Source organism: Mus caroli, unplaced genomic scaffold, assembly GCF_978045245.1.
Source record: "Mus caroli unplaced genomic scaffold, Mus_caroli_1 scaffold_1, whole genome shotgun sequence".
NCBI lineage: Eukaryota > Metazoa > Chordata > Mammalia > Rodentia > Muridae > Mus > Mus caroli.
In genome coordinates, this window is record NW_028227256.1 from 121946805 (window position 1) to 121960277 (window position 13473).

The following is a 13473-nucleotide window of genomic DNA, read 5'->3' on the forward strand; positions in this document are numbered from 1 at the left end:
TCCACACAGTCCTTTTGCAGTAGGGGCAGGGACTTTCTGGAATCTTTCCCAGGGATTAAGCTGTTAAAAACTTGACCGGCTACCTTCTGCCTTGTTCTTCAATACCTTAGCTCTCCCCAGCACATAAAGAGTAAAGAGGCAGGCTATGTACAGATAAGGAGGCTTTAACAGGAGACTCTTCTCAGGTAGGGGTGGGAGTAGGCAGGGGTTGGGTGTAGAGTAGAAATCATTCACTACGGTGCTTTCGGACACTAAAGAAAGTTTCTGAGAGTGATTCTCTCTCAATTTCTTCTGAATTTCTGCTGCATATTTCAAAGTGATCTGTTTAAAACAAAGCAAAACAAAACACACCAACTACCAAGCATTACCTCTGGATGGAAAAAGATCTCGGGTCCCAGGAATCGCTCATAGCCAACATCAATGGAAAACTCTTTCTTTGAGATGGCGTTGACTCCGGTGTACTGTTTGATCCACTTTGACCCATCGGTGTCATACTTGTTAAACTCTTTTACTAAATCCGGGCAGACATAACTGTAGCGTTCCTGAAAACCAAATACATAAAAGTATTTCTTTTTCTCTTGTTTTAGGTCAAGTTTTAGTATATCAAACAATCAAATGAAAAAGATATAATTAAGTAATTTTGAGAGGTGATCTTTTAATACATATTGAATATCATATTGTGTGGTACATACATAATTTCTTTATTTTATTTTATTTTTTTTATTGGGTATTTATTTCATTACATTTCCAATGCTATCCCAAAAGTCCCCCACACGCTCCCCTACCCACTTCCCTACCCACCCACTCCCACTTCTTGGCCCTGTCGTTCCCCTGTACTGAGGCATAAAAAGTTTGCACGACTAATGGGCCTCTCTTTCCACTGATGGCCGACTAGGCCATCTTCTGATACATATGCAGCTAGAGTCACGAGCTCCAAGGGGGTAATGGTTAGTTCATATTGTTATTCCACCTATAGGATTGCAGGTCCCTTTAGCTCCTTGGGTACTTTCTCTAGCTCCTCCATTGGGGGCCCTGTGATCCATCCAATAGCTGACTGTGAGCATCCACTTCTGTGTTTGCTAGGCTCCGGCATAGTCTCACAACAGACAGCTCTATCTGGGTCCTTTCAGCAAAATCTTGCTAGTGTATGCAATGGTGTCAGTGTTTGGAAGCTGATTATGGGATGGATCCCCGGATATGGCAGTCTCTAGATGGTCCATCCTTTCGTCACAGCTCCAACTTTGTCTCTGTAACTCCTTCCGTGGGTGTTTTGTTCCCAGTTCTAAGAAGGGGCAAAGTGTCCACACTTTGGTCTTCGTTCTTCTTGAGTTTCATGCGTTTAGCAAATTGTATCTTATATCTTGGGTATTCTAAGTTTCTGGGCTAATATCCACTTATCAGTGAGTACATATTGTGTGAATTCCTTTGTGATTGGGTTACCTCACTCAGGATGATGCCCTCCAGGTCCATCCATTTGCCTAGGAATTTCATAAATTCATTCTTTTTAATAGCTGAGTAGTAGTCCATTGTGTAAATGTACCACATTTTCTGTATCCATTCCTCTGTTGAGGGACATCTGGGTTCTTTCCAGCTTCTGGCTATTATAAATAGGGCTGCTATGAACATAGTGGAGCATGTGTCCTTCTTACCGGTTGGACATCTTCTGGATATATGCCCAGGAGAGGTATTGTGGGATCCTCTGGTAGTACTATGTCCAATTTTCTGAGGAACCGCCAGACTGATTTCCAGAGTGGTTGTACAAGCTTGCAATCCCACCAACAATGGAGGAGTGTTCCTCTTTCTCCACATCCTCGCAAGCATCTGCTGTCACCTGAATTTTTGATCTTAGCCATTCTGACTGGTGTGAGGTGGAATCTCAGAGTTGTTTTGATTTGCATTTCCCTGATGATTAAGGATGTTGAACATTTTTTCAGGTGTTTCTCTGCCATCCGGTATTCCTCAGGTGAGAATTCTTTGTTCAGCTCTGAGCCCCATTTTTTAATGGGGTTATTTGATTTTCTAGAGTCCACCTTCTTGAGTTCTTTATATATATTGGATATTAGTCCCCTATCTGATTTAGGATAGGTAAAGATCCTTTCCCAATCTGTTGGTGGTCTTTTTGTCTTATTGATGGTGTCTTTTGCCTTGCAGAAGCTTTGCAACTTTATGAGGTCCCATTTATCAATTCTCGATCTTACAGCACAAGCCACTGCTGTTCTATTCAGGAATTTTTCCCCTGTACCCATATCTTCGAGGCCTTTCCCTACTTTCTCCTCTATAAGTTTCAGTGTCTCTGGTTTTATGTGGAGTTCCTTAATCCATACATAATTTCTTACCCCATCTATCAACACAACTAAAATCTGAAAGACTAAACTTGGTCCAAACTATTTTAATGTTACTTTATAAAATCATGCACAAAAGACTTCAACATCTACTATCTCAGTAACAAAATAGAATGTTCTAGAAAGGACAAAAATAAAAAAGCACAAATACAAAAAGAATACCTATACGAACACAAATTGACACAGATCCTTTATGCCTATTTAGAACAAAACTAATTCTGATCAAGGTAATGAGTAAAGAAGAAATACAGAAATATAAGCAACTCTGCTCTTGCCTGAAAGATTGAATTAACATCCATGATTACCTGACTGTATCCCACTGCTTCTATCTATCCCTCCATCAATTGTTGAGAAATATGCACAATATCCTGTAATTCTGAATACCAAGGACATTTTCCAAGTAGCCACAAATATTATCACAGAGAACAACAACAACAACAAAATATAGAAAGCCGTCTTGATGTGGCATTATGGTGTTTCACACCTTTAATCTAGAGCACTGGGGAGGCACAGGCAGGAGGATCTTCTGTAAGTGGGAGGCCAGCCAGCACTATATAGTGAGACCCTGTTTCAATCCCCCTGCAAAAGGGAAGACTTGTATGAAAAAAAGGACAATCTCAGTACCTTACACACTGTCTTAGTTAGGGCTTTACTGCTGTGAACAGACATCATGACCAAGGAAATCTTATAAGGACAGCATTTTATTTTACAGGTTCAGAGGTTCAGTCCATTATTATCAAAGCAGGAGCATGGCAGGATCCAGGCAGGCATGGTGCAGGAGGAGCTAAGAGTTCTACATCTTCATCTGAAGGCTCTAGCAGAAGACTGTCTTACAGGCAGCTAGGACGAGGGTCTTAAAGCCCACAATAACAGTGACTCACTTACTCCAACAAGGCTACACCTTCTAATAGTGCCACTGCCTGGGCCAAGCATATACAAACCATCACACACATCTATCTCCAAATCTTGGAGATGGAAATTTCATTAGAGAAGTTTTTTTTCAAAGATCTTCAGCATGAGCAGTCTTCCTTGGAATAAATCTATATTCTCAGTACTCTTTTGCTTGCTTGCTTTGTTTTAATGCCATGGATTTGCCAAAGAAATTAAAAAATAATAGTGTTGATTAAATTTTTATGCGTTTGGAGGGGTTTTGTTGTTGTTGTTTTTATGAGATCGAGAATCTCTCTATAGCATTGCTAACCTAGCTCTTGATATGTAAACTAAGCTGTCCTCAAACTTAGAGCTCTGCCTGTCTCTGTTCCTAAGTGCTAGGATTAAAGGTATGAGCCTGGCTTCGTACATTTAGTTTTAGGTTATCAACTTGATATAAGGTTCAGAAACCATTTAGTAGTCTCTTTACTATACAGGAAGTAGTCAAGGCATCTTCATGGCTAAGCTTGAAAGAACAAAGACATCTCCATAAATGTCGTACAAAGAGATGCAAATAAATGACTTATTTTTGCAAAGGCAGATTTACATATTCAAAGCATGAGAAATACCGAAAATTTTCATCTTTGTTGATAACAAATTCTAAAAGCTAAACAAAAAGAATAAGGAAATAGTTTTTCTGCATGTATGACACAAATGATATAAGAAAGAACATATATTGTCAAAACCTAATCAAATACCTCACATACCCATCACAGTTTCTGTCATGTTCCACATCACTGAGTAATGTCCTGCATCTATACTGCAGAGCTCAACAAGCCAATTACATCAAAACAATTTTAGTAACCAAAAACTATTAGGATTAAAATAAGGACCTCAGAGTAAACTGAGATGTAATAATTTCTGGGTAAAATAAATCTTTATTTTTAATAAAAGGAGTAATCACAAAAGTGTATGTTTAACACTCGTATGCTACCCTCTCAAGTTGAGAGAATTGATAGAATATGCAAAGGGCAGGTGACCATCAACCATTTATTTGTGAGAAATCTACAGAAAACAACTTAGAGGGATTGCTTTGATGAGAGCATGTAGGTAAGGAGCAGTCCTGCCATCCCAGTTAAGTAGTGACTCATCTCCAGCTGACCCAGTGTGTGTAGCTTACCTTCACTGCTTTCGCAGTTTCCAAGGACTGCTCAGGAGGGATTCCTACTTCTCGGTCTCGCAGCAGTTGCTGAATAAAATATGTTATATCTCTTCCTGCGATTGGAATGTGTTTAATACAGCTGCCGATAACATATCCTTCAGCCTACATACAAGGAGAAAAAAGTGTCAAATTTACGTTAGTGTCCCAAGATAGTAAGCTGCTTAGTGGGGCACGTGCTTGCTCCAGGTCCTGAAAACTAGAGTTTAATCCCTATAACCTACATAAAGGTGCAGGGAGAAAACCAGCCCCACTTACATGCCCAGGCAGCACGAGCATTCTCACCTCATTCCTGTATAATAATTTTTAAAACTTGTATTTCTAAAACTTAATAGATTAGAAAAATTAAGATCCATTTCTTAGCCAGTTGTGACAAGATACCTAAAGTCCCAGCATCTACAAGGCTGTGGCAGGATTCAAGGTGTCTTCATCTACTATTGCCTCCAGACAGTGTCTCTGACTGAACCAGAAACTTGCTGTTTTTAGCTAGGCCACTGGGTTCTTGAAACTACACCATGTCTCTGCTTCCACCTGCTTTTCACGTGGGTACTAGAGATCTGAACACAGGTCTTCATACAGAAGAGAACAAACTCTCTCACCCACCAAGTCTTTATCAGCCCACAACAATTATTTTAGATACCACAAAGGGGAAAAAAAGAGTTATCAAGTAAATTATACAAAGCTACTAAATGCTAGGTACATCCTAATATGATATTAAAGACACCTAAAGGCTAAACAAAAGGGGATATATCCACACAGTCAACTGAGACTTGCAATATAAAGAAGCATATATACTATAACATGGACAATTTCAAAAACATAAGTGAACACAGCCTGTCTTAAAGACCAGAGTATATAATTCCTTTTCTATGAAGTTGCTGGACAGGTAAACTATTCACACAGAAAGCCTGTGGCTGACAGATATCATGTACACCATATTTGGAAGCTGTCATTTGCTACTTGAGCCCACTAAGAACTTTTACTCTTGTGTGCCCTTCCTTATTTTCCTCCTACATGGCCCATGATGCCAGGTGAGACTGTCACCACAGATTATTCTGCCCCTTTCCTAGGGCTTTAAGTGAAATCAAATCTGGGGTTGATCATGCCTTATGTACTGTGTGAGGTCCACAACACTGTTCTCAACTCTGTGACCTTTACCGGTTACAAACATAGCTATGATTTGGGGGAACAGTATAAGGAGTTAGCATTGGCCTCCTTTTAACACTGTTGATGCTCTTAAGATCTTCGAGATCCTCATGCAGTCAGTGGTGGTGGTAGCCCAGAAAGAGCTTCCAGTCTTGTAAAGGTCCCATCAGTTCCGATCATTTACCTCTGCTATACTATTTCACATCCTCTTTAGCAATTTTCTGTACTCACCACAGGAATGACATGAGTGACTCCGTCTCCACTGTCTATTACTGTACCCGTCAGCGTCCGCTCTCCTACTTGTCTTGAGGTCCAGGATGCAGCTAAGGCAAGAACAGCCTAAAAGGTAAGACAGACAAAAAATAACCTGTTAAAGAGTTACTAGGGGTGAAAGTCTACAGAAGTAAGCTGTAATGACACTACACACTTTCTACAGTTCATGGGCCTCTTACTGCATCAGGACACTTAGAAAGTTCCGAGTTTAAAAGGAACGCTCTCTTCCTAGAGCCACAAGCAAGAGTGACACAAACATGTATGTAACATGTACAGCACTACCTTGCCCAAGCTTAAATACCAGACTACCACAAACTACCAGGATATCCTGCCATCACCATGAGCTAGCAAGCACTACTCTTAAAAACTCGGAACTCAGAAGTTCCTAAATGGAATCTGCAGTTAGCACTGTATACAAGTACCTTAACTGGAAAGGCCAGACACACTTCCAGACACCGTGAGTTAACTAGAAAACCAGTAGCACACAATACCACTTTCCTACCAAGAATCTCATGATGGCTGACACAAAACAACTCTTTCCAGGATGGGGGTGGGGATGGGGGTGAGGTGGGGAAGGGGATGGGGGTAACTCTTGTAAACTGAGTATCATTTTTTTTAAAAAAGATAATTTCTTAAAATCAAAATATATGAGTAGTTACTAAAAACAGATGATAAAACTAACTTTGCCTACTTACAATGTAACAATAAAAGGAACCAAGAGGTATTTAGTCCACTACCCTCCTTAAAAAAACAAAATAAAAAAAAAAAAAAAAACCAAAAAACCTCCCAGCAATCATGTGGCTTCAAACTCTTGAGATTGCAGCCATGGCTCATCACCCAACAACAACAAAATCATTTCAATAATACAATGACTGCTTACCACCACACAATAAATTTAAAGGTTTAACAATGAAGAGTTTCACATAATATTAAAAGAAAAAAAAAGAAAATTTTGAGATTTCATTTTGAAATATACTCTTTTGGTAAAAACTGTCTTGTGATGATTTTCTAACAAGTCTTTTATAAACAATTAGGAACCCAAACTAGAATATGTATATATTAATATACCAACCAGGTTACAGAAATCTTACTGACTTTTGCACACCAAAGAAAGGGAAAATACTAAATGAGCGACGAGAAGCACCGAGAAGTCAGGCAAAGCACAGCCCTACCGTGTCTAAATTGTCACCTCAGGAAAGCATGGTATGATTCAAATTATGCTAAAGCTTTCTAGGAAAAGAGATATGCATGGTTTAGGAGAAAATTAAGCCTGGATAAAATGTAAAAGGCAAGCTTAAATAAGCATAAGCCACTTACCTGCACAGCAATGTACAAGCCTGGAACATTGAAGGACTCAAACATTATTTCAGCAGTATATTCCCTGTTTTCTGGAGTATTCAATGGAGGTTCCGTCTATTGAATTGAATGGTATTTTAAATAGACAATATCAGATCACTTCAAACTTTATAGGCAATTTCTAAAGGGGAACTAATTTATAAAATAATTTGAAAGGCACTAAATTTATAGGTAGAAAGACACAAAGACTACAGGAAGACCATAGAGAGTAAAAACAGACCTACACATATACAAAAATAACATATTCTCAGTGTCTGTATGTTTCTTCCCCTTTTGCTCTGGTTCTTCCCCATTTGTTTTGCCCATGCTGGCTGGTTTATGTTTTCAGATGTTTGTTTGTTATTCTAATGAGATAGAAATGAAAGGGTATGGATTTGGGTGGGAAAGTTAGAAAGATCTTCGAGGAACTGGGAGAAAGGAACTGTAATCAGAACACATTTATTATAATTTTTAGTATAATTGAAAATTTTATTTTCAATTAAAAAACTGAATTGTTCAATATCATTACAAGTCACCACCAGGAAAACACAAACTAAGACCAAATCAAGAACCATAATGACTAAAATTAAAAGAGATTAACAGGCTAGAATGCAGGAGCAATTCGATTACAATGCTGGATGAAGAGTCACCCTAGGCCAGAGTTCTATACCAGTTGAGTGTCTGCCCTGCAGCAGAGCAAATCCACAAAAGAGATGAGATTCAGTGTCTATAAGGACAGGAATGTTCAAAGAGCCAGACTGTCATGGCGTAAATTTTACTATAGCACATCTTATATGAATTCATCAGTGTAAAAACCAACTACAGGCAAGATTAATCTCACTTGTAAACAAAAATTTAAAATAGAATGACTCACTGGTTGCCTCTAGGAGATGAGGAGCATAAATTAACTAGAAAAGGTATTGATAATGTGTTATTTACACAACTACAGCTGTTAAAACTAAAGGCGGGCCAATCACCTAATTCTGAAAAACTACTTTACAGAAACACATCTATACTTACTGACTACATTAAGTATGGTCTATGGCTATTTCCACTCTACAGTAGAGCTGGATAGCTGTAACAAAACCTGCTATGCTCTCATTTGGTTTCTTTAGTATCCATCCATCTGTCTGTCTGCCTACGTAGGTAGCTATCTAAACTATCACATCTATCTACCTACCTACCACTATCTGGCCCTTTTTCTTTTGCCACACCTGGTCAAAATCTATAGAATGATTTAGCTTGGTGATTTTTTTATAATAAACTTTATATGAAAAAGAATATAAACAAATAATGAACTGTTTGATGATGGACATACTAAATGTTTAAGCATGAATTGATTCTCATCTGTATATTGCTCATTTTGATGTGATTCAAAAACAAAACAGGAGCCGGGCGTGGTGGCGCATGCCTTTAATCCCAGCACTCGGGAGGCAGAGGCAGGCGGATTTCTGAGTTCGAGGCCAGCCTGGTCTACAAAGTGAGTGCCAGGACAGCCAGGGCTACACAGAGAAACCCTGTCTCAAAAACCAAAAAAAAAAAAAAAAAAAAAAAAAAAAAACAAAACAGATTAACAGATGGATAAACCAATGCATGTCAAAACAATTGGCTAAATGTAATTATACTGAAATGCTAATTATTGCACTTAGGTTATAGGCATAGAGGTGTCCACAGTTATGTTCTTTTCACTACAAATAAAGTCCAGCTACAAATAGTATTCACAAAGCACCACAATGAAACACTGAACACTGGATTAGCAAAACTTTAAAAAAAAAAAGACATAAAATATGACAGTCATTTTATGTTGTGAGATGATAAAAGGGGGAAAAAAGGAAATGTTCACTTATTCTACTAGGAAGTTAGAAGTCCTTATCAAATCGTTTTAAAAAACAAGTAAGAGAAGCTGCTTCCCAGAGATGCCCTATCTCACTAGGCACAGGCTCAGAAGCAATAGAGCCAAACAACTGTGGATGTTAGCCTCAGAAACTGAGCTGAAAGCAAACTTTCTTCCCTCACATTATTTTGTCAGTGACAGAACAAAACAAGTATTTTCAGGTGATAGCGTAATGATTACATATTAATTACCAAAAGCATTTACAAGATTACACTTTAATGCTTGGCCACATTGTTACTCTACCTGCAGCCAGTCGGTCTTAAGAATGACCTATAGTTTTATGTAACAAAGTCTTTCAGACAAGACAACTTAAATGATTAAATATGCTTGCTGATTACACCAGAAACATTAAAATGTTCCTCAAAAATTTTCCTAGTAGGCTAGGCATCAAGGCACAGGCCTGATAACCCAGCATTTGGGAATGATACTGAGTTTAAAACCATCCTGAGCTTACAAATCCCATCTAGAAAGAGGGGGAGTCTCCAATAAATTATAATGTGTACTTACCAAAAGAAAGTAATGATCTTCAGGTTCTGCCCTTAAATATTTAAAAATCACTTGCTCCATAAACCTTTCCATTAAGTCCCAGTCTTCAACTATACCATGGCGAATTGGCCACTATAAAACAAAATTCAGAAATTAAGTCTTATTAATGTTAAAAATTTGAACCAGAGACTATTAGCTCATTAGTAGATACTAGAAAAAGATGTATTTCTTTATAACACAAGGTCATCCTGAGGCTATACATGCTTAAATACAAATGTACATACTTTTAGAGAAATGAAATTATTTTTACAATATATATCCAGGTGGTTGAAACGTAAAATGAATATTGTCAAAAATGTTAAACTTTATCCTAATTTTCTTAATCTTTAATTATTAGCTTGTTAACTGGTATCTGTTGTATATCTAACACAGTACACACTTGGTATCTGATATGGTAACACACACATACTGTGTTAGCTACTAAGGAGGCTGAAACAGGAGGACTGCCTGAGCTCACAACTTTGAGAGTACTCTGGGCAACAGTGAAATGTCACCTCAAAATAATAATAGTAGCAAATCAGTAAATAAAAACATTGTTAAATATATAATATTTAATACTAGAATAATAATTAAGGATTTAGGATTTACTTTAGAAAGCTAAATAGGTTTGTGTTGAATCAAGGAATTCTAGGTTATTAGTCAATCCACATCTGTGAGGCTTAGAATTCACAAGGATACACAGGATACACACCACACCATGTGCTAGCCTAGCCTACATCTGGTTTTCAACATCAGTGTGTGCTGCACTACTTCATGACACTGTTTCTTTGAAAAATTGGGTTGCCAGCTGTTGCTATATAAAAACCAAATATTGCACACATACTCCCAAATCCACTTTTAAAGCAAAGCAAAGCAAAGAATGAGAGGGAAGGGAAGGGAAGGGAAGGGAAGGGAGGGAAGGGAAGGGAAGGGAAGGGAAGGGAAGGGAAGGGAAGGGAAGGGAAGGGAAGGGAAGGGATGGGAAGGGAAGGGAAGGGAAGGGAAATAGCAATCTCTAGTTCAATCCACTGTTAACAGCCGTATCAGGCCAAGCACACCAATGGGAACTGTTAACCATGAGGGAAAAGTAATTTCCTTCAAATTAAGCTGCCTTTTTTTGTGGCTGCTATAGTACTTGAATCTTGCTAGCTATCTACTTAATAAACAACTGTCACATACACTCTTTTTCAAAATCTAGGTGTCACTGTAAATGTTAATGACATTTTATAAAAGGCACCAAGAAAGCTCCCGATTCTCTGTGACAGATTACCTTTCACACATTCAACACCTAATCAGCAATGAAGGGATAACTTAGCCACAGTGTTGTCCTGAGCACCCTTGGCTGCAATACTTCAGAAGGCATGTGTGATGGTTTCCATATGCCTGAATAGGTGTGGCCTTGTTGGAGGATGTGCATTACATAGTGACACATGTTGAAGAGCTTTGAGGGCTCCTAGTGCTCACGCTCCACACAGTTTGGAATCAGTGCTGCCTCCTAGCTACCTGTGGAACAGTCTCCTCCTGGTTCCCTTCAGATCAAGATTCTGTAGAACTCTTGGCTCCTCCAGTACCATGTCTACCTGTATGCTGCCATGCTTCCCACAATGATGATAATGGACTGAACCTCTGAAACTGTACACCAGTTAAATGTTTGTCTTTATAAGAGTTGCTTTGGTCATGGAGTCTCTTTATAGCAATAGAAACCCGACCTAAGACAGCATGTCATTGTGTTTTGCAAAAGAACTTCCCCTTGTCTAGTCCATTTACACTAACCACTCTGCTCATGTGACACTCCATAGTGTTATTCTTCTGACCACACCAATATCTCAGCGTTCCCTAGGCAGCCTTCCCTTGAGCAGCAGGTAATGCCTAATATCTTTTACAGATTAAGGAAACTCAAGAGAGAAACTGAATCTACTTCACCAAATCTGTAAACTTCTATAATGTTAGTAATATTCCCTGTATTTATGTATACATGGTTGTCTCTCTGTGTGTTATGTACATGTGAATGCAGGTGCCTGAGAGTTCAGAAATAAAGTGTCTTATCCCCCAGGGCTGGAGTGCCAGACAGTTATGAGCAGAAGGCCCTATTGAAAGAACTGTGAGCATTCATAGCCATGGGCCCATTTCTCTAGCTTCCACTTCATCCAATCTGTCATCTAGAATACACTCCTCCAGCTTTCTCCAAGGCGGTGTTATGTACCCCTTTCAGTATTCTAAGCAGAATTTAGCAGTAAATGTCTCTTCCATCTTACTTCTGCCTCTTATCCTTTCATCTCTCCCTCTCTAAGTCAAGATATAGTATCCCATCTGTTACTCTTTCTTGATCTACCATTCACAAAGCTACATTCATCCAGCTCCACTCTACTTCTAAAACAGTGCCTCAGCAGATATCTTATAGGATGTTCCATGTAGAGTGCCTCTGTTCCTCTCCACTCAAGCCTAATTAGTGCGCCTCCCAGGCTTCTCTCCTGCTGTAGACTCCCCTAGGTGACAACATTCACTGCCCAAAGTAACTGATACCTTCCTTATCTCTTCCTTATCCATCTTGTTTCTGAACTCCAAAGCCTGCACACTAGACTGTCTGGCAACAGGTGAGCTGGCTCATAGGTACTTCAAATATACTATGTACTCTCAAAAAAATAAACGTTAGCATACTTCTAATGTAGATTCTTACATTTCTATGCCAACAATAAAAAATAAACAAGAAATGGTGGATCATGGCAAATGTACACTAAAAATGCAATCAAAAGATCAGAATACAGGAAATTTAATAGACAGCTGATTTTCCCTCTTAAGTAAATAACCAAGAAATAAGGATAAAATACATACACAGAAAGAAGGAAGTATAGGGCAGAAGACTCATGAGACTTAACTACTAAATCCAGTGGAAAGTCCTTATTTTAACCATGACCCAAACATTTACCAATTAGAAATTACTCAGGAGAAATGTATTAAACTCTAACTAAAACCATGAGTTGCTGGTAACAGGCAAGTACTTTTAAATGACTAGAAAATAATAGGGGAATGAAATAACAACGTAAGGTTAGTTACGCGTTGTAATTGCCAAAGCTGAGTGAAAGGGAAGTGTGGGGTCAATATATTTTTCTTCTATTTTTATTGATTTACTTTACTGTTGTTTTGAGACAAGTCTCACTATGCAGCTCTGACTGGCCTGGTAACTGCTATACACAACTAGAATGGCCTCAAACTCACAAAGATCCTGCCTCTGCCTCTGCCTCTGCCTCTGCCTCTGCCTCTGCCTCTGGCTCCCAAGGGCTGGGATTAAAGGTGTGCACCACACACAGCTCTTTCCTCTACTTTTAGCTTTGAATTTTTCTGTAACATTTTAATGTACACATGGGAATGACCACACATACACATACCCCTTTCAACTCTTTATCCCTACCAGCATTTACCTTAGTCCAACAGCTCTCAGCCTGTGAATTATGAACCCTTAGGGGGTTGAATATCAGCTAGCCTGCATATCAGGTATTTACATTATAATTCATAACTGTAGCAACAAAATATATGGTTGGGAATCATCACAACATGAGGAACTACTATATTAAAGGGCATATTAAAGGGTATTAAAATGTTTGGAAGGCTTAGCATTAAGAAGGTTGAAAACTTCTGCCTTGGCCCAAGTCACAAACATCCCTTGCCATACATCATTACTTCAGAAATATACATGCCTCCCTCAAATAATTACACTTCACTATTTGAGTACTACAACCATTCCTTTATAGCCATCTTCTAAACAAGGTCTATACTAACCCTGAAGTACTAATAGCTCTATTGCATCCATAAATAACTAAATTACAGAAAGTTAAGCCATAGAATAATACCACAAAGCTAAAAAGAAGCAC

The 13473-nt window shown here is 38.6% G+C and overlaps 1 protein-coding gene across 3 annotated transcripts in view; it reads right to left on the reverse strand.

The window, feature by feature from the left end:
* The window catches only part of Actr3 (actin related protein 3), a 42487-nt gene that overhangs the window by 9236 nt on the left and 19778 nt on the right, over positions 1–13473 (reverse strand). For all 3 annotated transcript variants that reach the window (XM_021156795.3, XM_029476493.2, XM_021156788.2), the window contains 5 exons: positions 9587–9697; positions 7168–7263; positions 5809–5916; positions 4393–4536; positions 369–542 (listed from right to left, as the gene is read on the reverse strand). In XM_021156795.3, the coding sequence (XP_021012454.1) occupies positions 369–542; positions 4393–4536; positions 5809–5916; positions 7168–7263; positions 9587–9697 (633 nt within the window). The remainder of the gene's footprint in view (positions 1–368; positions 543–4392; positions 4537–5808; positions 5917–7167; positions 7264–9586; positions 9698–13473) is intronic.